Source organism: Phascolarctos cinereus, unplaced genomic scaffold (assembly GCF_003287225.1).
Source record: "Phascolarctos cinereus isolate Bilbo 61053 unplaced genomic scaffold, phaCin_HiC Scaffold_5;HRSCAF=322, whole genome shotgun sequence".
In the NCBI taxonomy this organism is placed as follows: Eukaryota; Metazoa; Chordata; class Mammalia; order Diprotodontia; family Phascolarctidae; genus Phascolarctos; species Phascolarctos cinereus.
Genome location: NW_027555958.1, coordinates 379,638,307 through 379,661,048, shown reverse-complemented (window position 1 = coordinate 379,661,048; position 22,742 = coordinate 379,638,307). Strand labels below are relative to the sequence as shown.

General features: G+C 44.7%; 1 protein-coding gene and 1 non-coding gene across 2 annotated transcripts; both read right to left on the bottom strand.

Annotated features, from left to right (window-relative positions):
* Nucleotides 1–5,172: 5,172 nt before the first annotated feature.
* FMOD (fibromodulin) lies at nucleotides 5,173–22,340 on the bottom strand. Its single transcript, XM_021003235.2, has 3 exons — nucleotides 21,926–22,340; nucleotides 16,571–17,557; nucleotides 5,173–7,622 (listed from the first exon to the last, which is right to left on the bottom strand). The coding sequence occupies exons 2-3, from the start codon at nucleotides 17,541–17,543 to the stop codon at nucleotides 7,471–7,473; spliced, it is 1,125 nt and encodes a 374-aa protein (XP_020858894.1). The 5' UTR covers nucleotides 17,544–17,557; nucleotides 21,926–22,340; the 3' UTR covers nucleotides 5,173–7,470.
* LOC144458024 (U6 spliceosomal RNA) lies at nucleotides 8,697–8,803 on the bottom strand. Its single transcript, XR_013487587.1, has one exon. It is a non-coding gene; the product is annotated as a U6 spliceosomal RNA (small nuclear RNA).
* Nucleotides 22,341–22,742: the final 402 nt, after the last annotated feature.

Genomic DNA, 22,742 nt, shown 5'->3' with positions numbered 1-22,742 from the left:
TGACAATTTTTTTTCAAATGTCATTGCTGAACTGTAATCTTGATCTTTAAATAATCACCTACAATCTTTAAATGGTCACAGAAAATGGGAGAGCATTGGAAATGAGCTGAGATGTCAATTTCAGAAAGAATGTGGGTTCTGAGTACTATAGAGTTGTAAATTTGAAGCCTACCCCTAAAAAAAATCAGATTATTAAATGGCTAGATTATGAGCCCTTAGAAAGGGGAATGGAGATCATTGGGAGCCAGAATGGGAGCCAAGTCATGCCAGATCAGTCTCATTACTTTCTTTGATAGGATTATTATCATCAGTTTCTAAGTGGGCTTGATATGTATTCCTATTCAATTTAATTTTGTTATTTTAGCTCATTGTTCCAGCCTGTCAAGATCTTTTCCGAGGGTTCTGATTCAGTTTTCCATGGCATTTGTTATAATTTCATCAATTAATCAATCTATTCATAGACTGAATAACCTATTAGTCATCTATTAATCAACCTATTAATTGTTATGCAGCATGCAATTTTCATGTTCAATGAATTCATTGGTTAAAGATATTGAACAGAACAGAACCAAAGGCAGAATCCTGCAATACATCACAAGAATTCTCTCTCTACATTGATTTTATCCCTTAATTATCACCCTTAATCATTACACCAACTGTTCAAATAATCTCAAATGCAACTAAGTGTTTCATCACCTAGCCCCAGATTCTTCATTTTGTCCACAAAGATATTATGAAAGGTTTTTAAAAATGCTTTGGTAAAGCCCACATTACAAGGAAGTAGACTTTGGCTCAACCCAAGGAAGATCTTAACAATTGTTCTTCAGTCATTTTTCAGTCATATCAGGTTCTCGTGAGCTTATTTGGGTTTTTCTTGGCAAAGATACCAGAATAGTCTGCCATTTCCTTCTCCAGCTCATTTTACAGATGAGGAAACTGCGACAAACAGGGTTAAGTGGCTTGCCCAGGGTCACAAAGCTAATAAGTGTCTGAGGCCAGATTTGAACTCAGGAAGATGATTCTTCCTGACTCCAGGCCCAACACTCTATCCGCTGTGCCACCTTGCTGCCCTCCTTACAATCAGAGTTGTCCAAAAATGGAGTGGGCTACCTTGGGATCACAGGTTTAGAAGTGAAAAGGCCTATAGAAGTCATCTAGCCCAACCTTTCATTTTATGGGTGAGACCAAGAGAGGCTCAGTGACTTGGCCATAAGAAATGTGTCAGAGACCACATTTGGACCTGGGTCCTCTGACTTAGAGGCAGCTAGGTAGTTTAGTGGATAGAGCATTGGGTCTGGAGTTAGAAAGACCAGAGTTCAAATGTGGCCTCAGACAATCACTAGCTTTGTCACCCTGGGCAAGTCACTTAACTTCTGTTTACTGTAATTCACTGGAGAAGGAAACGGCAAACTACTCCAGTGTCTTTGCCAAGAAAACCCCAAAAGGGGTCATGAAGACTCAGAAATGACTGAACAACACAACAATAACCTTATGACTTCAAGTCCAAAACATTCCCACCAAAATTGTTCAAGAAGAGAATGGCCGCCCACTTACTGGGAGTGTAATAACAGGATTCATGCATCATGCTGGGGGTTGGAATTGGGTGATCTTTGAGATCCTTTACAATTCTGAGACTCAATGAATCTATGGCTTAGTCTGCAGCAAAATCTACAAAGAGTTTACATGGTCCTTGATTTAAAAAAGAGAAATGTGTTGTAATTTTGAAAAGTATGAAGTAGGTATGGATTTTTTTCATTTATGTCTTGGCTATGACATTCATTGGAGCTAATAAGCTGAAAGGCAAAGTTAAAAGATTATATGGGTCATGGTAGATTTGGTCAGGCTTTCTTCTCTGAAAGAGGAATAAATCCCATGGTGTCCTAAATATCATCTCCCAGCCCTGTCTCTTTCCTCTAGAACTCCATGTGGCCTGCTCATTGCCCCTCGAAGGGAGAACTACAAATAAGATCACAATTTCTGCTTAGTGTTTGAACATATCTCCTGTTCTCTTCACCATCCCCCCTCGAATGAAAGGTTTAGTAGTTCTGAGTCACTTTTCTCCTTGTTTTGGATTCATTTCCACAAAGAAATTTTACCCAAAGAATTTCCAATATAATATGATTAAATGAGTTTTTCAGACATTTCTAAAAACCAGTTAAATAGTAACATCAATGTGGCACATTGGAAAGGAGTTATAAGTTGTTATCTTGCACAAGTCACTTCTCTTCTCTGGGTCTCAGTTTCCTCATCTGTAAAATGAGACGGTTGGATGAGATTAACTCTGAAGTTTTTTTCCAGCTTGAATGTTCTATGAGCCTATAGAAAGGGTTTTTTTTTCTTTTTTGAACTTTTGTTCAAATTGGAGATTAACCATATGTGTGGTCATTTGATTATACTATTTTTCTGACTTGCAGTATTCCTTCCTGGTGATGGAACTGATATAATGGTGTAATTATTGATGCAATGGTCACCACATGGGCCTTTGGTGATGGAGTCAAGGACCTGCCCCAAACAATCATGGAGGAAGCAGCGAGTCTGATGAAAGACTGGCTAGCTAGGAAGGGAAGAATTCAACTTCCGGCCTCATTTAGTGAAGCCCAAACCCATTCCCCAAAGGGAGCCAGACTGGATTAGTTTAAATGAATTTTGTAACCAGTTAGTTGGACTGGTGAGTTGGCTGTTTGCACTCTGTGTATGTTTGGAAACTTTTCTCTTTCACGTGTAATAAATAATCGCTTGCTAACTCCAAGTGTGGTTTAGATTCATGAAAAGGAGGGGAGACTTCTGAATGACAGCAAATGGACTGAGGGGGTAGTAAGGATGAGAATTCTAAAGTTTCCAGCTGTTAAGACTGGTCAGAGCAGTAGAGCTGAAGAAGAGATGCTGGTAGGTCCCAAGGCCAAATCAAGAACTGATTCAAGGTCTCTGGGAGCTGTGAACTCTGTTCTTTCAAAGAGCATATTAAAAATACTTGGATGGTAAGCAATATGAGCCTATAGTACATAGTATGACACGATTCTTGTTCTAGGGAATTATCATGGAAGAGTAATGGTATAGTGGAGAGTGTTAGTTCTAGAATCAAAGGACCTGGGTTCAAATCTAAGGCCTGCTATTTACTACTTCTATGACCTTAGATAAATTATTTAATTTCCTTAGGCCTTAGTTTTTGAACCTGTAAATTCCAGTTATTAGACTAGATGACCTCTGGAAGACCCATAGACCAATATAGCTAGAAGTCTTAAATCCCTTTCCCTCTTTAGGCCTCATTTTCCTCATCTGTAAAATGGGGTGATTGAATTAGATGAGATGGTCTTTAAGCTGACTCCCAGCTCTAAATCTATAGATACTATATGTGGATTAAGAGGCAGATGTGATATTTTCAGGGCTTATCTGTCAGGAAATGACCCCCAAAGAGAGGCCCACATTAAAAATGCACCCCTAATCTGCTCCCTCATTCCTGTACCTAATCTATTTTTCTAGTCCTTGCCTAAATTTGTGACTTCCTTGATCCTTTCATTTGGTGGTGTTCTCTACCTTTTCAGTTTTCCTCGTTCAGTACATATCTGCATATATGCTGTTAAGCCCCACCCCTCCCATCCCAATGGAGTGTAAGTCTGTGAGGCCAGAGAGCCTTTCAGTTTTTTTTATCCTCAGCACAGCTCCTGGCATGTATACATATGCATAATGTGTGTGTTCGTCTTCCAGTAAATGCCTTGGGTGCAGGACATCTGCCACTAGGGGGCAGAAGAAGCTCAGGTTCCTACACCTAAAATTAGGTCTGCGTTTTCTTTTTCTCTTCTGTCTCTTACCTTCCTTCCCTCCCTACATTCCTTCCTTCCTCTTCCTTCCTTCATTCTTTCTTTCTATTCCTTCTTTTCTTTCTTTCCTCTCTTCTTCCCTCCCTCCCTTCCCCCTTTTTCTTCCTTCTTCCTTCCTTTCTTCTTTCTTTCTTTCCTTCCTTCCTTCCTTCCTTCCTTCCTTCCTTCCTTCCTTCCTTCCTTCCTCCTTCACCCCTTTTCTTTCTTCCTTTCTTTCTTCCTTTCTTTCTTTCTTTCTTTCTTTCTTTCTTTCTTTCTTTCTTTCTTTCTTTCTTTCTTTCTTTCTTTTTTCCTTCCTTCCCTCTCTCCCTCCCTCCCTTCCTTCCTTCCTTCCTTCCTTCCTTCCTTCCTTCCTTCCTTCCTTCTTCTTCCTTCCCTTTTTCTTCCTTCCTTCCTTCCTTCTTTCTCTCTCTCTCTCTCTCTCTCTCTCTCTCTCTCTCTCTCTCCCTCTCTCTCTCTCTCTCTTTCTCTGTCTCTCTCTCTCTCTCTCTCTCTCTCTCTCTCTATCTCCCCTTCTTTCTTTCTTCCTAGATCTTAGATTCCCTCTACCAAAAAAGGTAAAAACTAGTTCTGCAATTTATACCCTAGCAGAATTGCCTGGGGACATGAAGAAGTTAAGTCAATGGTCTACCTTCACAGCATATGTGAGAGGTGGCCCAAGTCTTTCTGACTCTGAGGTCAGGTCTCTTTCTAACCCACTACATCATGCTTCCTTCTTAAGTCTAGAGTTTCAGAGTTGACGGTAGAAGATGATGAGGAGAAAGAGTTAGGATGATTAAAATAGAATCACAAAAACTAGAGATCATCTACTTTCATTTATAGAGATGAAGAAAGTGAAGCCCATTAATGCTGAATGACTTGCTACGGGTAGTTTGTGGCATCACTAAGACTAGAATCCAGGCTTTCTGAATCCTTCAGAATAACCAAAGGTAACTAGTTGATCTCATAGAGTCATAAACTCTCGGGAGAGGAAGGAACTTCAAAAATCATTTAGTCTAATCCATAAATAATTGAGCAGGAATTCACTTCATCTCCCTGAGATCCAAATGAGAGGGAAGATTAAGCCAGAGAGTAAGGTTAAGCATAAAGAAGACCTGATTGACCATGAAGACTGGACAACTCTAGTACCTGTGATCAAGGGAGGCTGAAGAACCACCTTCCTTCTCTTTACCTGACCAGGTAGAAGGGTAGAGGAGACAGTGGACTCTCTTACTCTGAGAACCCAGTGACTCCCATAACTCTTAACCCTTCCCAAGGTGATCCTCTCCAAATATACATATGGCATTTGGTATTTCAAGATATTTCCTAGATATTCTGAACCATCTCTTTTTTGAGAGTCCTCCAGTCCTCCAGCTGCAATCATAAAAGGGTTTTATTGGTCAGGATAGCTACCAATCATGCTTTGCCAATAGTACAATGTCCTTTATATGGATGCCATGGAATTTACATGCAGACGGTTTCTGGGGAGCACTGGGGCAGGGGACAGCACTTGCCCCCTTGCTCAGAAGCTCCCTGACCAAAATGAGCGGGTTGTTTGGCTTTTGCGGGATTCAGGGCCTGGGGCCAAGAATATAATCCCTCTTATTTTATAAGGGAAGCTTGAAAGCAGACACCATATGTAATGGTGGTGGTGGTCATGGGAAGGGGTTGAAGGGGACTATGTAGGAAGCAGACATCAGACTAGGTTTCATTAGCTGCACCCTGGAAGTGGGCAGCTTAGAAATCTTTACTCCAAATAGTGTTCCATTATCTAAGCCTCACAGGAGAGAAGAAATGTCATATAAGAGAGGAAGCAGGGGAAACGGGATGGTGAAGAGCTGGGCAAGTACATCCATCCTGGAATGGAAAAAAACTGCTAACTATATTCTCCACCCAAAACCAGGCATCTTCAATAATGAGAACAGCCCCAAGATGCCAAGCCCAGACAAGATTTGGCAGGCTGGCTTGGGCACAATGAGCCCTAATGAGCACTTCCAGATTTAGCACATTTCTCTCAAGCCCTAGGATGACCCAACTGACATGAATTCCTCTTCTCAGAAAGCCCTGCAGATGGACAGCAAAGAGGAGAAGATGGTTTAGTTTCTTTTTTGGAGCTCTAGAAGGAATATGAGAAGAAGCAGAGTTCAGTCTAACCCAAATCCCCTGACCTTTGACCCTGAGAACACACCCAAGGTGGTCTGCTGAGCTTTCTGGTCCCCCTTAGGTCTTAAAATATTCAAAGAAAGGGTCAAGCCTTTTTTATACCTCATTCCTTGAGAAGCCAATTGTCCAAAGCCCCTTCTACTTCCTTCCTGGAAGTTATTTTTTCCTACTACTGCTCTAATGGCAGAGAAGGACACTGAAAGCAGAGGAATGGATGGAACTGCTGATTGATGTCTGTGAACTCAGGGGATTTGTCAGTTGATTTCTTGGTTTGCCTGAGGAACTGAGCAAAGTCTGCCTGCCTCATGGACCCTGGTCATGAGTGGAAACTGGTCTTCTCTGAGTAAGATAACCACTGTCCAGGTATGAAAAGCTTAGTGTAGGGCTAAGGTAAATGCCTTTCAGTAGACCAGGTAAATTGCTAGGATGCCAGACCATTTGGGGGATGGGACTTCTGAGTGTTAATGGCATCCAATATAATGTTTTCCAAGGGGTAGAGTTAAAAAGAAGCATGACTGTTGTTATTCTTCCCACTTCTTAGAAAGTGTAGGTTTCCCTACAGGCCATAGAGCAAATGTTCACACACCCCTAGGTTGTCTGACTCACAGCAGAGCATCTCTAATGTTGAAGAGGCTTCTATGGGGGAAAGGTTATGGGGACTATGGGAAACTCAGAGAAGGGAGCTAGACAAAAGGTATATTCTGAACTATGAGGCCCCAGAGTTATTGCAAAGGAAACTCTTTCTGTGGGCAGAGGCAATGTTAAAGATTGCTCATTGAAAGAGGATCAGAATGGAGCCTGGTAGGAAATGTTAGTTATCTCAAGTTTTTGCTTAAAGAAACTTTAGGATAATTGTTTTCCACTTCCTGAGAAGTCCAAGAGTACCAACTGGTCAGATGGGGTAGTTTGCATCCAACAGGAAGGATTAGCCAACATCTATCCAATATAAGAGATTCATTTCTATGATCCCAGAATTTAGTTTTGAAAGGGTACAAATTTTGCGGGCGGGATTTCTAGCAGGTATTGATGATGACATCATTCAGCTGTCCCACCAACTTCTGGCCCTTTCAAAATGATGGCTTCCTCATGAGATCACCAGGTATATGCCTAAATCCTGTGTCCCTTTCCTGCCCCCATCCCCAGTAATCTAACTTCGCTTAAAAGGAGACAAAATGAATTAGGGATTCATGGGATGCACATCATGGGCGTGTGACTAGAGTGGCCATCCAGCCAGCATTTGTCAAGTGTGACTGATATTATATCACAGAGGCTGATTCCTGGTTGCTGATGCCTCTGATTATGGCTGGTTTTTGTTTGTTTGTGATGATGTTGTTAACCATAGGTATGACCCTTACACTCATACTGGGCAGTCCCGAAACTTCCAGCAAAAGCCAAACCAAACCATCAAGGCAGACAAAATGGGACAGTGAGCAACTGCTGTCATCTCTGATCAAAGCCCCCTCCCCTGGGCCACTTCTCCCTCCCCTTGGGGCCCAGTGAAGGAACTGGATCAGATCTCAATGAGGCTGGCCACGCGAAGGCAGAGGGGAGCGTCAACAGGCATGGCGCTGCGCTGAATCTCATTCCCATCCAGTCTCAGCACCTGGAGCTTGGAGAAGTTCATGACATCAACCACAGTGCAGAAGCTACTGATGGAGAATTCTGTGGGGAGAAGAGGTAGGTGTAGACAAGAGTCCTAGTGAGAGGCCTGGCCACGTTCTGAATATGTCAGACCCACCCCCCTCTCCCAACAAGTCCAAGAGTAGCAGGCAGCCTGTCTGTGGCTGGTTGGGACAGTGCCTCTGGGTAGAACATCCAGGGATGGGCACCATGAATTACAGGACATGGTTAACATTGGAGGTCAAAGGGACCTTACAAATTATCCACCTCTGTTACAAAGAAAGAAACCAAGACTCACAAAGGTGAGGTGAGTTGACTAATGTCACATAGTTATTAAGGGTCAGAACCAAATTTATATATAATAATATAATGTGATATGATATGACACGATATATGCATATTTAAGTGACTTGCCTAGGGTAACACAGCTAGTAAGTGTCAAGTGTCTGAGGTCAGATTTGAACTCAGGTCCTCCTGACTCCAAGGCCAGAGCTCTATCCACTGCACCACCTAGCTGCCCCTCAAATTTGTATTCTTAAAGCACAGGTTTGATCACGTCACTCCCCTGCTCAAGAAGGTCTAGTGGCTCCCTCTGGCCTCTAGGGTAAAATACTCTTCCATGTGACATTTAAAACCCTATGCAATCTGGCTGAAGCCTACTATTCCAGCTTGTTACACATTACTCCTCTTTATATACTTTATTTTCTAGCAAACCACTCCAAATTTCTCAGATCCTATATTCTATCCCTGCATTTTTGCACAGGCTACCCTTCATTCCATTCCATGCCTGTCATAGAATGACCAGCTTCCTTACAATCTCAGCTCATCCCATTTCCTACTGAGGCCTTCTCTGATTCATGCTGTTGCTATGCCCTTCCCCCAATTCCTTGGTTATTTTACTCTGTGTATATTTTATATCTTCCATGCATAAGAGTTGCTTCCCCCAAGGTGAGTACAAGTTTCTTGAGGGCAAAAGCAATTTGTCTTTTTAGTGCCTAGCACATAGTAAGTGCTTACTGAATGCTTACTGAATGAATGGACCAGGACTAGAGCCTGGGGCCACTTAGACTTCAAGGCTAAAGCTCTATTCACCATAACTATAACTTGATTTTTTTTTTAAATATGGAATACTTTATGAATTTGTATGTCATCTTTATGCAGGGGCCGTGCTAGTCTTTTCTATATTTTTCCAGTGTTAGCATATGTGGTGCCAAAGTTATCACTATGACCATTACTTTTAATCTGGGGGATTAAGGGGCACTGACTGAAATCAGTAGGGTGTAAAGTTAGGGGCAAGATGGAGGTGGAACTCCGAGGCTTATTAGCCCAGTATACTCTTTCAACTCCTGAAAAATGAACACATCCTCTGATGTTGCAGACCTGAGCTTCACGGTCTGTAGGTCACGAGTTAGGAACATACAGACCTCATAGTCCTAGAGATTCTGGTGAGCCCGAGGTAGCATCTTCTCTTATCTGTCATCAGCATGGAACAGAGAGAGGGAAGCAAAACAGCAGCTTGGAGGAAAAGCTTGTGCATGAGAAACTCTGGTTTTTAGCTTCTGGATAGGGAGGGTCTCCGTAGGGGAACAGCAGTGAACAAGGGGGAAAGCAGAGGGATTCAGATCTCAAATCCCTCTTGTCATTTTGCAGATACAGAAAGTGGCAGGAAATTAGAGAGAGGGAGATTGAGCCTAGAGACAAATGCCTCTAATCATCAGAGCTTGGGGAGGGGGGTTATATAAAGTGTACACTATCTTTCCCAGTCTTTGCTTTGCCAAAGGAGAGAACAGAGAGTCTTTCATGTGAAAGAGTGAGACTTGAAAGCTTGAAAATCACAGACCACTCACGGTGCGAAGGACCTCAAAGGTCAAAGAAAGAATTCTTTCACCTCTTGCAGATTTAAAAGCTGTTTTTCCCTTTCCCTTTTCTTTACAATTTCTAATGATTTGTAGCCTTAGGGATTAGTACAATGTCTGGCACACAGTAGGTGCTTAATAAATACTTGATTGAGTGAGTGAAGAAGGTTCTTAAAGTTTCCTTAGGAACTAAAGATTCCAAGATTCAATCAATAAACATTCATTAAGGACCTACAATTTTCTAGGCACTATGCTAAGGGCTAGGAATACAAATAAGAAAAAGAGACAGTGCCTGCCCTTAAGGAGCTTACCATCTAACGGAGAAAGATTGAATGGTGTAGAAGATTCCTTAGAGATTATTCTAGTCTCTAATTTTACAGATGAAGAAACTGAGGCCTAGAAAAGTCAAGAAACTTTCTCCAGGTCACAGACTAGTTAGTGACAGGGCAAGGACTAGAATGAAGGTCTCCTGCTTATGAGTCCAATGTATTTTCTGTTATACCATATGGCCTGCCCTAGTTCCAAATCCATTCAATCCCAATAACAAGCCACTTCTGCAGTCATTTTCTATATAGTTTGGTCCCATTCTCTCTCTGGCTGGCCTAAGTTGGACCTAATGATCCTGCTCTCCCAGGACACTTCCTGTTTTGGGTAAATCTGGCATCCCTCTGCACAGCCTGCTGTGTTGGTGATCCTATGGGGAAGAGCCAAGCATAGGTCATTGTCGGCTCCATTGCTGGCTAGTGTTCTAACAACCTTGAAGAGCTGCCTTTGTGGCCCTTTAGATGGAAACGAGTATATGTAGGCTTGGGGGAAAATGACCATGGACTTTCCCTTTAGTTGTTCTTTAAGATGTTACATTTCGGATGGTCTACATGTAAGCAGTGCATGCCTCCCTGATGGGAACCTGATCTTACGGTCATCCTAGAACTGCTTTTTCAGGTTCATTTCTCTCTCTCTCTCTCTCCCCCTCCCTCCCTCCCTGTCTCTCTCTCTCTCTCTCTCTCTCCCCCTCCCTCCCTCCCTGTCTCTCTCTCTCTCTCTCTCTCTCTCTCTCTCTCTCTCTCTCTCTCTCTTCTCTCTCCCCTCCCTCCCTCCCTGTCTCTCTCTCTCTCTCTCTCCCCCTCCCTCCCTCCTGTCTCTCTCTCTCTCTCTCTCTCTCTCTCTCTCTCTCTCTCTCTCTCTCTCTCTCTCTCTCTCTCTCTCTCCCTCCCTCTCTCTCTCTCTCTCCCTCTCTCTCTCTTCTCTCTCTCTCTCTCTCTCTCTCTCTCTCTCCCTCTCTCTCTCTCTCTCTCTCTCTCCCCCTCCCTCCCTCCCTCTCTCTCTCTCTCTCTCTCCTCCCCCCTCCCTCCCTCCCTGTCTCTCCCTCTCTCTCTCTCTCTCTCTCTCTCTCTCCCCCTCCCTCCCTCCCTGTCTCTCTCTCTCTCTCTCTCTCTCTCTCTCTCTCTCTCTCTCTCTCTCTCTCTCTCTCTCTCCCCCTCCGTCCCTCCCTGTCTCTCTCTCTCTCTCTCTCTTCTCTCTCTCTCTCTCTCTCTCTCTCTCTCTCTCTCTCTCTCCCTCCCTGTCTCTCTCTCTCTCTCTCTCTCTCTCTCTCTCTCTCTTCTCTCTCTCTCTCTCTCTCTCTCTCTCTCTCCCCCTCCCTCCCTCCCTGTCTCTCTCTCTCTCTCCCTGTCTCTCTCTCTCTCTCTCTCTCCCCCTCCCTCCCTGTCTCTCTCTCCCCCTCCCTCCCTCCCTGTCTCTCTCTCCCCCTCCCTCCCTGTCTCTCTCTCTCCCCCTCCCTCCCTCTCTCCCTCCCTCCCTCCCTCCCTCCCTGTCTCTCCCCCTCCCTCCCTGTCTCTCTCTCTCCCCCCACTCCCACCCCGATAGCAGAGACCTTCCCTGGCTTTCAAAGGTGTCATAGAGTTCTCAGTTTGGGGGCTGGGAAGTGAGGCATGGAGTTTTGGTGGAGCATAGTCTTAGGATCAGAAAAGTCTGAGTTCAAATCCTCCTTCAGATATTTATTAGCTGTGTGACCTTGAGCATGTCAGTTAAACTTTATGTGACTGTTTCCTCATTTATAAATGAGGGGTTTGGATTCATAAGTCCTTGCCAGCTCTAAATTTATAATTCAATGATCTTATCCTTGAGATATAGAAGGAGTAAATGGTGTGGTTGTTAAATTATTTCAGCTGTGTCCAATTCTTTATGACCTCATTTGGGGTTTTCTTGGAAAAGACACTGGAGTGGTTTGTCATTTCTTTCTCCAGCTCATTTTGCAGATGAAGAAACTGAAGCAAACAGGATTAAGTGACTTGCCCAGGGTCACACAACTAGTAAGTGAAAAAGGTCTGTGTTCTAGCCCCAGCTCTGCTAGCTATTAGCTGTGTGACCCTGGAAAAATCATTCCCCTTCTCTGGGCCTCAGTTTCCTTATCTGTCAAAATCAGGAGGTAGAACTGTAAAATTTAAGACCCTTTTCAGCTCTAACATTCTGTGAATTTGAGAGAAAGAAAATGAGGATTGGTGGCCTTGAAAGAAACCATTTGGGGAACAAAAGTGGATGGATGAGGACAATTGAAAATAGTTGGAATCACTAGTTCAGGAGAAGAGATGGAGAATTAATATACGTAAGGGGTTATTTTTGGTCCCCATGAATAGGCCAGGAACAGAAGAGCTGAAAATGCAGCCCAGTAGCATCGGATCCTAGATTTAGAGCTGAAGGGCCCTTAGAGGCCATCAAGCCCCCCTCCCCATTTTACAGATAAGGAAACTGAGGCACAGAGAGGTTAAGTGACTTACTTAGGCATAAATATAGCTGGTGATGTTTGAAGTGGGATTTGAACCCAGATTCTCTTGACTTTAGGAACCAAAACATGTGACCTCTTATTGTGTACTGAGACATAAGCAAGAATTTCCAGACCACTGAAGTTGTTCCAGACCCTGGAAAGAGTTACTGGGGAGGCTGGAAAATATCCTTTTCCAGAGATCTTCCAGAAAGCAGTGGTATAATCTGGAACTATTTTTGTGGATTCCCCTCTGGAGACAGGAGAATGGCTCGTATGACCTTTGGAGAGCTCCTCGGCTCACAGATCAGAGAAGATAGGACCAGAGAGGGGCTGTGTCTATACAATGCCCCAAGGCTGTCTTAATCTGGGCTGAAGGACTACATTGGTAGAGTAGGAGGAGCTGGGGTGGGGGGGGGCTCAAGCCAAACTGTACTCCCTGCCCAGTCTGGACCTGGGCTTGAAGCTTAGTAATAGACTCTCTGTCCTACACCGGGGGGGGCCTCAGGTAGGAATGCTTTGTCAAGATGCCCAGACTGTGCTAACCACCTGGGCTGCAAATGTTTATATACACCCCGTGCCCACACGTAGATAGGCATAGGTTTATGTGCGTGGCGCTGTTAGATTCCTTTCCACGTGCTAGACATTCCGAGCCCCTCTATTTAGCTCTGAGGAATGATGATGAATAGGACAGGGCTTCTGCTCAGAGACAGTGGGAAGACATTTCTCGGCCCACATTAAACACTGACCTAAGTCTTTCCAAATTCCTCCTAGTGCACCCGCCCTGCTTCAGTGGATCCCAGGGCTTTGGAATAACAGTCTGAGCTGTGTTCCTTTGCCGCTGCCAAGCTGGAAAAGCTGAAGGGTAAGCTGATGGAAGGAGGGTGCGGGGAGGGAGCAACCCATCCATCATTCTACCTTATGCCCATTGGCTTCGAGAACTTTGATCATCCTCATTCCCCAGGCTGCTGTGTTGAGAACCAGGGTCCCTGGCTAGGAAGCAAAGTAATACAGTAAAAAACAAACAAACAAACAAACAAACAAAAAAGGGCGCTGTATCTGAAGTCAGAGGCCCTGGGTTCACATCCTAACCACATTTACTAACTTGAACAAATCACTTCTTCCCCCTGTGCCTCAGTTTTCCCACCTCAAAATGAGTGGATTGAACTAGGTAACCTTTAAGGTCCCTTCTAGCTCTCATTGCATACTCTTCTGATCTCTAGAAAACATAGATGAACCAGGAGAAACTCTGTCTCCAGACATTAATCTGAGTTAGAGCAAGGCCAAAGAGTAGCCAACAACTCTAAGATGCTAAGCTATGGGAGCCCATAGAATAAAGACAAGATTCATGGATTCTAGTCTTCTCGTCTGTGTGAGCTTCGGTAAACCCTGTCCCTTATCTGGGCCTTGGTTTTCTGATTTCTGCAGCAAAAGAATGGTGTTCTCAAACCGTAAGTGGGGCCGAAAGGAATAAGGAATTTGGGTTATTTGGTCTGGTGAAGAGAAGGCTAGGGGTAGAGACTTAGAATTAGTCTTTAGTCCTAGAAAAGATCAGATCATCAGAGCCAGAGGGGAATTTAGAGTCCATTGGGCCCAATTCTTTTATTTTATAAAAGAAGAATCTGAGGTTGAAAGAGGGTCACAGAGTATCTAAGGCAAAATTTGAACCCAGGTCTTTTTGACTTCCGGTCCGGTGCCCTATTTTCTCATTACTCCTCACGGTCTTTATGTGAGTGGTGGTTTCCATTGTTGACAAGACATATGGTACTTGGTTTTATATTGTCGGAGGGACTTGGGGAGGCAGAAAAAGTTACAATAGAAAGGAGAATTTTTTTGTGAGTCCCCAGAACATCAAGAAGGTGGCTTTCCTTCTCTGGAGAGTTTTAAGGGACTTCTGGGCACTTGAGACAGCCTGGTCTTACCTAGAAGTGGAAGGGACCAAACCATCCCCTCTAGTCCAAGGATAGGACAGCTGCTCTTTCTGCTCATATTTTTAAGGTAAACTCTTGAGATCATGCAGAAAACACAGAAGATGGCTTTGGAGGAGGAGAATTCCTCTTGAAAATTAAGCTCTGCTAACTATAAGGTGGCCCAGCACAGCTGAATGCATGAATGCCTTGCCTTTTGCAGAATATGACATCTTAGAGAAAGGCTCCCTTGGGATGGAAGACCCAGGAGAAGTGAGGTTTTCAAGAAAACCAGCCTGGGCTGGAAGCCAGTAATGAAACTTCAGGCTTTCCCCAAAGCTCATTATTTTCTAACCGCCCTACCAGCAATCTCCTTTATATGTCTTTGGGACTGGAGCTCTCCTCCCTTTGAGTTTTCTAGCTTCTCTAGTCTATTTAAGAACACAAAAAAGGCAAATCTAAGAGGAAAAAGGCTGAAGACCCACTTTCTCTCTAAGCATTGATTGTGCAATTCTCTCCCAGTTGTCTCAGTCTTCAAAGTTCTTTGCCTGGGGCCATTAATGAGCCTTGCTTTCCCCTGGGAGAAGAGGATTTTGCTATCAGAAGGAGGTTAAATACTGACCCAGTCCCTCCCAGCTGGGATTAAGACCTCAAACGCTTTTGGTTGGGATTGATTTATGCTAAATGTGAGACCTCATTAGGAAAAGGATTTGAAGAGCACCTGGATAATCTCATTGTAAAATAAACGCCTTCATTCACTGCCCATACCAGCTGTAGTCTGAAAATGAAAGTTCTTGGAGGGCTGGAGGCTAGGTCTTTTTACTTCTGTTAAGTATGGACATAGAAGCATTTAGGAAAGCGGAAGCCTGTTGATTCACTTGCCTTCTGCCCTTTGGGTAGGGGTTAGAGTCACTGTGCATTTGTACATAATAATAATTCACTTTTGCTTCAATCTTTAAGTTTTTCAAAGTAAAACAAAGTTTTACAAAACCATGTAGTGGTTAGAATTCTGGACGTGGAGTCAGGAAGACTTAAGTGAAAATCTTCCTGCAGACAATTACGAACTGTGTCAACCTGGACAAGTCACCATAATATAATTGATACAATATAAAGTATAATATAATCAATAGCACCTATTTCACAGTTTGTTATATGAGGTAGGGGCTATATCCAATGAGAAAACATGTAAAATGCTTTGCAAATTTTAAACTCCTATACAAGTGTATATTTGTTTTCTTATCTATATTTTATTTGTTTGCATTACTCTTTTCCTTATAACAGTCCTGTGAAGCAGTGGTGGATACACTATTGTCTTCTGTTTTACAGATGGGAAAACAGGCTCTGAGAGGTGACATAATTTTACTTATGGCCACAATGTGACTCAGAGCTGAGGCCAGGATTTGAATCCAGAGCTCCTGATTCCTGCTGTAACCAATAAAAATGTTATTCCACCTTGCATTTTATGGGTCTGACCTATTAGAAACATGTATTTATTAATATTTTAAGCAGTTGCTAGGAAGGATTCATACTGGATTTTCCCTACCAGGAAAGACTCTAAATTAACAAAGGCTGTCTGAATTGAGCTTATCAAGGGGCTTCTAGAGAATTTTATTATCTATAACTAGAATACCCCGCATTAAAGTGGCAAGTGAGGAATGGGGAAATGAGGTAGGGGCTACCTGATGGAAAAAACAAAACAAAACAAATCAAAAGACCCATTTGGAGTATCTAATGGTGACAAATCAGGGGCTTAGGATTCCAGGGTGAGGTAAAGGTGTTACAACACAGGGAGATCCAAACAATTGCAAATTATTAGGCCCAACAGTTATTGTATTTTGCTCTGGTCCAAGGACTGTTAGCATCTCTTGGTACCTTCTAGCATTTTGTAACATTGGCCTGTAGGCAATTAATCTTGGCCCACAGCAAGGGATCTGGGGAATGTGGCTACATGTGGCGTTAAGGCCTTTAAAATTTTCTGTATACTCTAGGTTTGACAAGTAACATTCTCTGTCTTCACTTTAAATCCAGTATTCTTTCTAGTACAGCATACCACTTGTGCTGCTTCTTCCTCCTCGAATGAATTTCCTCCTGCTCCCCAACTAGGGTTGCCAACCAGGCAAGTGCTCCAGAAAGCTCTTTAAGAGGTCAACCATCCACCCAATTTGTGGGCACACGCCTGTAATTCCAGCTACATAGGGAGGCTGAGGCTGGAGGATAGCCAATCAGATGGCTGCACTAAGTCTGGAACCAATATGGTGCGCTCTTGGTGGTGGTGATGGTGGGGATTACCAGTCTGTTCTAAGGAGGGGCAAACCAGCCCAGATAGGAAATAGAGCATATGAAAAAGACTGCTCCAACGAGGGCCATTAAGTTTTCAGCCTGTGCAAGAAAGGGAACCTCAGTCTCAAAACAAAGAAACAAACAAAAAATGGCAATCATCCCAATTTCTCATCCCCAAGGTCTCACCATTAATCCGATTGCCTTGAAGATAGAGATTCTCCAGGTTGGTATTGACTGGAGGTATCTTCTGCAGCTGGTTGTAGGAGAGGTCGAGCTCGAGGAGGCTGCTGGCATTGAAGGTATTGGTGGACAGCCCATTGTTGGTAAGACTGTTGTGAGACAGTCGCACGTAGAGCAACTTGGGTGACCCCCGGAAATAACTGTCTGGAACGGTGTAGACGTTGTTGTGCTCGAGGTACAGCTGTTCCAGGGCTGCAGGCAGTCCATCCGGCAGCCTCCGGAGGTGGTTATAGCTCAGATCCAGCATGATCAGAGAGCGGAGGCCCCGCATTGCGGTCCCCACCTCTTGGATCTCATTGTGCTGGAGGTACAGGGCTGTCAGGTTCTCCAGACCCTCCAGAGCATTGTTGGGGACTCGGGAGATTTGGTTGTGGTCGAGATGGAGCTCCCTCAGGGATCGGGGCAGGGGGCCAGGCATCCGGGTCAGATTGTTGTGGTCCAGGTACAGCCTCTCCAGATGCTTCAGCTTGGAGAAGACCCTCCTGCCCACCTTATCACTGGTAATCTGGTTGCCATGGAGAGCGATCCAGAGAAGTCCAGTAGCATTGTCAAAGACGGATTCCTGGATGGCTGAAATCTGGTTGTTCTGGAAATAGACGTACTTCATTCGAGAAGGGACAAAAGGCAGGTACTTCAGGTTTCTGTTGTCACAATACATAGCGGTGGGGAAGGTGGGAGGGCAGTCACATTCTTGGGGGCAATCACGGGGGTCCGGGGGAGGCTGGCTGCCGTAGGCGTAGGCAGGACCTTCTTCCACTCCGTAGGGGTAGGGCTCATAGGGCTCATAAGGGTCATAGGGATCATAATATGTCGACTGCTGGCTTCGGAGGTAGTGGAACCACCAATGACTGTCATCTTCATACTGGGCCCAGGACACGGAACAAAGCCCAGCCAGAAGCAGTAGGGACATCCACTGCATTTTGTCTCTGGCACCTGTCAGAGGAGAGAGGGCAGAGTGAGTAGGAATGTGGATATTATTTGCTCTATATTATTTGCTAGGGTGTTTTATTATTTTTCAATTAACAAGCACTCATTTCCTTTCCCTCCCCACTCCCTCCTCCTTCCCTCCATCCACTGTGTGTGTGTGTGTGTGGGGGTAATAAAAACAAAACTCTTGTAACAAATATGGTAGTGAAGCAAAACAAACTTCCACATTGGCTATGTCCAAAAATGTGCGTCTCATTCTGCATATTTGTCTATTAGCTCTCCGTCAGGAAGCAGGTGGCATACTTTATTATTGGTCCTCTAGAGTCATGGCTGATCAGAGTTATGACGTCTGTATCCAGGGTAGGTGTGGCTTCTGTCTGTCTGTCTGTCTGTCTTCATCAGATTGGAAGTATATTAAAGATAAGAACTAAGCCCTCTTTCTAAGACTGAGACTCTCCAAGGGTAGAGACCAGGTCTACTCCATCAGACTAAAAGACAGTCAGTCAATAAACATTTATTAAATACCTACTCAGTGCCAGGTACTGTGATAACGGATGGGGATACAAAAAGAGGCAAAAGACAGTCCCTGGCCTCAAAGAGCTCACAACCTAAAGGGGAAGACAACAAGCAAACAAATATGTAAAAACAAGTTATATATAGGAAAAATAGGAAGTAATTAAGAGAGGAAAGGCACTAGAATTAAAATAAGTCAGGAAAGCCTTCCTGTAGAAGTTAGGATTTTAGTTGGGACTTAAAGGAAGCCAGAGAAGGCAGGAGATGGAGATGAGGAGGGAGCTAGCTGCCTTAAGGGAAGGGACTACATCTTTTCTACCAGACCACACTAAATGTTCCCTGTCAGACTCCCCAAGGGCAGGAGCTGGGTTTCAATTCTACTAGGATCTTGCTGCTCTGGCAAATCAGACAAACCATTGCTCTTCCCTAAGCCTTGGCTTCCTCATCTGTAAGAATAAGCAGCTGGACTGGATGATCTTTAAGTCGATTTAGTAATTTAGGACCCGATGCCTTCTGTTTTTATCTGGCTTTTGTTCCAGTAACTCCACACAGGCTTCTGCACTGAGGGCCCCAAAGAGCATGCAGAGTGTTGACCACCTGAGAGGGTGACTTGGGAGACCAGACTCTTCTCCTGATGGCCATAGAGTATGATTCTTACAGATTGGGAAATTGGACCCTGAAGCCTGGGGAACCTTTGGAGCCTTTAGGACCCTGCAAGTTATATTGGGTCAGGTGTGAGTGCTCCGGAGCTCTCCAGAGCTGGGCTAGCTCCCGGTGCAGTCCCACGACAATAACACATTTCCGATTGGGCCCTCTCTGAGGCTTCAAAGCCTTCTGGGTTTTTTTTAGATGCCTAAGGATACCTTGGGGTGATTTGAAATATTTGAAGGGGCATGGAGTGCCTCCCTCCTCTGGAGAGTCATCTGGATCTCCAGGGGAAAGTCTAGGTACCTTTAGCAGGTTGGGGGTTTCTTGAGCCCAAACCACCTCAAGCTGTGGAATGAGATTCCTATCCTGAAGCCCCTCCCAGTGTTCAGGGTATGTACCTAGTTTTCCAGCAATCTAGAAGGTGCTGCTCCTGAGAAAACTCCTTTGATTATCAGTGTATGGAGTGACAGAGGGAAAGGTGGACCAATAGTGAACCAACACAACAGTTCCAGGCTTAGGACACTGGCTGTCAGATTTGGGGCTTGGTTTTCTGGTGCAAAAGATTAGGTCATACCGTATGAACTGAATATAATCTTCTCTCCTCTGCAGTGTCTAGTAAAACGGTGGCATTCCCCACCCTCCCCCAGTGACACTGCCTAACAGCCATTGAGACCCAAAGGAAAGGGACGGGGAATGGAGAAAAGTGCGAAGGGAATTGGCTTCAAGCACCATCTCGTTGTAAATGGTAACCAATGAGTTGGGTTTGGTGTTAGAGGACCTGGGTTCAAATCCTGGCTCTCTAACTTACTACTTGTATGACCTTAAACAAGTTACATCACCTCTCTGGGCCTCAGTTTCCTTATCTGTAAAATGAAGGAGTTGTATTGGATTATCTCTTCCAGCTCCAAGTTTATGATCCTCTGACTATTCCTAGGCTCTTCCAGTAGATACTGCCTGCCAGCCTGCTGACATCACCTCTTCTTCAATTCACTCATTTCTTACCAAGCTACCTGTCTGGCAGAGATGATCTAGGAATGTCATTTTCTCTCCAGAGGGCACTGAATGTTGGCACCTGAGCTGCCAGGCCGCATGCCTAGATCACCCGTGGCGCCACACGGCCCATCGCCACCATACTAACCACAGCGATTGGATGAGAACATTGAATTGGAGGAAAACTTGGTGGGGAGGGAAGGCGTGTCACCTTTTAGGAAGGCCTGTAGGTGAGGAGTATGGGTATGAAAAGATTGGCACACCAAGTACATGATCGAATTCATTCCTGCCAGGTGCCTGCTCCACAGTTGTGGGTGGTGGGTACTTTCCCGAGGTGGAGAATCAAATCTCTAGAAATGAATCTTCCACCTTCATACACACCCCAGCCCTACCTACCTTCTCCCTATCAGACTTGAAAGTCCCTGAGAATAGAGATTGTGGCCTCAGGGCACTCTCATTGCAACCATTCTCTTCATTACATTGGGTATTGACAGCTCTGACCAGGAGAAAGATAATAGTGTTAAAGGATCATAGCTGGAAGGGACCACAGAGTCATTGCATCCCTTCATTTTACAGATGAGGAAACTGAGGCCCAGAGATAGGAATTAATTTGCAAGGTCACAGAGGTACTAAGAGACAGAGCCAGGATTTGAATCCGGTTCCCCTGCTACAAGCTCAACAGCTTTCCCACTGTGTCATGCTAGTCTCTTAGAATAGAAAACTGAGGAAAGCATTTCATTACATCTGCTGAAGAGACAGAAGAATCCCAAACTTTGTGTGGCATTGGGTTGGGAAGAGGGGGCACTTTCCTGGACACGACCTCTCCCTAGGCTTCTCTAGACAGATATATTTTGGGGGAATTGAGGGAGCTCTCCTCAAAATTCTGTCTCTAGTAATCTCCTAAGGGTCATTGAGTCCCAACAACCCCTGGGGTTGCTGGGGGAGCAAGATCCCTGGCCTGTTCTCAGGCAGACTCAGGCTTTAGACAAAGAACTCACAGTGTTCCTTAGGAGCAGACTCAGCTGCCCCACTGCCTGGGCATGCTGGCTGGCCCTTGGCTCCAGGCACAAGTGAAGATGGATGGAACTGCCCACTGCCAACCACATATTTTTCCATGCATAACCTCTCTGCTTCTGCTGGATCAAGGTAGCTGCTTTGGGGGAGGGGTTTTGGGGGACAGATTGGCATAGAGAAGCTTTGTCTCCATTTCCTCTTCTCCTAAACTAAGCACTTTGGGAAGAATTTGTCCCTTTTTAAGAAGCAAATTTTCTGGGTCTGGAGACCTTACCTTTTCCCTGGACAGCTCTCAGGAACCTCAGTCCATCCCTACTTTTCAGAGGCATTTCTTTCCTATTTAAGACTTAGACCTGGAATGTATACTCAATAACAAAGGGATTACCCCCCCCCCAAGTTGAAGCTTTGTAAGGGGAACATACGCAGAACTGGAATTTGGGGGGGCGTCACTGTCAGATGCACTGCTTTCCCCTTCTCCTTTCTGTCTTTCTCATTTCGGATCCCTCCCCCTCTGCTTTCTTTTCTTTTCATTTCTATTTCCCTCTTTTTTTTCTATCTGTTTCTGTGACTTTATTTCTCTCCTTCTTTCTTGCCCTCTTTCTCATCTGTCCACCACTGAGAAATTAATATCTCCACATCTGGATTAATAAGTTGATTAATAACTAATTAATAGCAGCAGGACCCCTCACCCGCACGCCTCCTGAGGCTGAGAAATTAACACTTCCACATCTGGATTAATAAGTGGATTACAAACTATCTAATAGTAGCAAGACCCCTCATCCACATTCCTCCTGAGTCTGTCTTCAACCCACACCTGTATCTTGGCACACAGAGTTTCATTTCGGTGCCTGGTCCCTTGTAGAGTAAGCTGCAGGCACTCACAGGACTGGGGAATAGTAATTTAAAAGGAACCAGCTATTCGATGTACTTACCTGGTCCTTCACTTTTTCACAGATAAGAACTGCAGGCACCCCCAAGTGGAAAAGTCAAGGCGGGCACACACCAAAGGAAATCCTGCTACCCTTCTCTCCTCACCCCCATCCGCCACCCCACCCCCTCCTCACTCCAGCATCCCTGGAATTGTTACCAGCGCTAGGGGCTGGGAGAGGGGATGATTCCTCCTCTGACTCAAACTTCTCCTATTCCCCTTCTCCTCTCTCCCCATCAGGGATACAAAGTACCAAAAGGAGGCAAAATGAATAAACTTACCTAAAGAGTTGTCTTTCTTAAAAAGCGACCACGTTTCTCCGTCTAGTCTTCTGTGGATTGGCAGATGTGTGAGTGTGTATGCGTGTGTGTGTGTGTGTGTGTGTGTGTGTGTGTAGAAAAAGAGTGTGTGCCGGTTTATGCCAGCCAGGGGTCCCGCCCCCAAATTCCTAATCAAATATTGTAAAGTTGGGGGCTGGTGAGCTCTAATCCTCGCTCCCTAAAGAACCTGCTAAGAGTTTGACTTTGAGAGAGAGTTTTGCAGACAAATGTGCAAAAATCCTTCTGTCGACTGGCAGCTATAAACCCACCCTCTTTCTCCTTGGTCTTTCCATTCACTTATCTTCCCTCACAGTGTTGGCAGCCCTGGGTCTCTCTCTGCTGAATGAGTTAGTGGTTGTCCCAGAAGTTGTTTGTATAGTCACTTATGAGGTGTCTGGGTTTCTCATTAAACTCAACCAAGGCAGATGCAGATGCCTGGGGTGGGGAGAAGGCCAGGATTTAGGAGCAGCCCCCTTAACTCCTTCAGTCACCCACCAGTCCCCTAGGAAAACAAAAAGCCTGGAACCTTTGGGGATGAGCTTCAGGCTCCACTGAGAGGTGGGTCAAGATTGGACCAGTGATCATAGTGGGAGGCTGATGAGGTAGATGGACCCTCAGTTTGGAAGGAGACCCTGATTCTACTTCAGTCACTCTGGCAAATCATTTAACCTCTAGGAATGGATGTAGATAGTAATTACTCTTTTTTGGGGGCGGGGTAGGAGGGGAGCGAGTGCCAGTAAATTAATTGGTGCTGGGAACTCTCAGTAAGGACATTGCC

What these genes read in the sequence shown, in the direction of transcription:
- FMOD (XM_021003235.2), bottom strand. Translation starts at nt 17,543, where the DNA reads ATGCAGTGGATGTCCCTACTGCTTCTGGCTGGGCTTTGTTCCGTGTCC. An exon ending in TCAAGGCAATCGGATTAATG is followed by an intron (nt 7,623 to 16,570) that starts GTGAGACCTTGG and finishes TTCTCCCCACAG; the next exon opens with AATTCTCCATCAGTAGCTTC.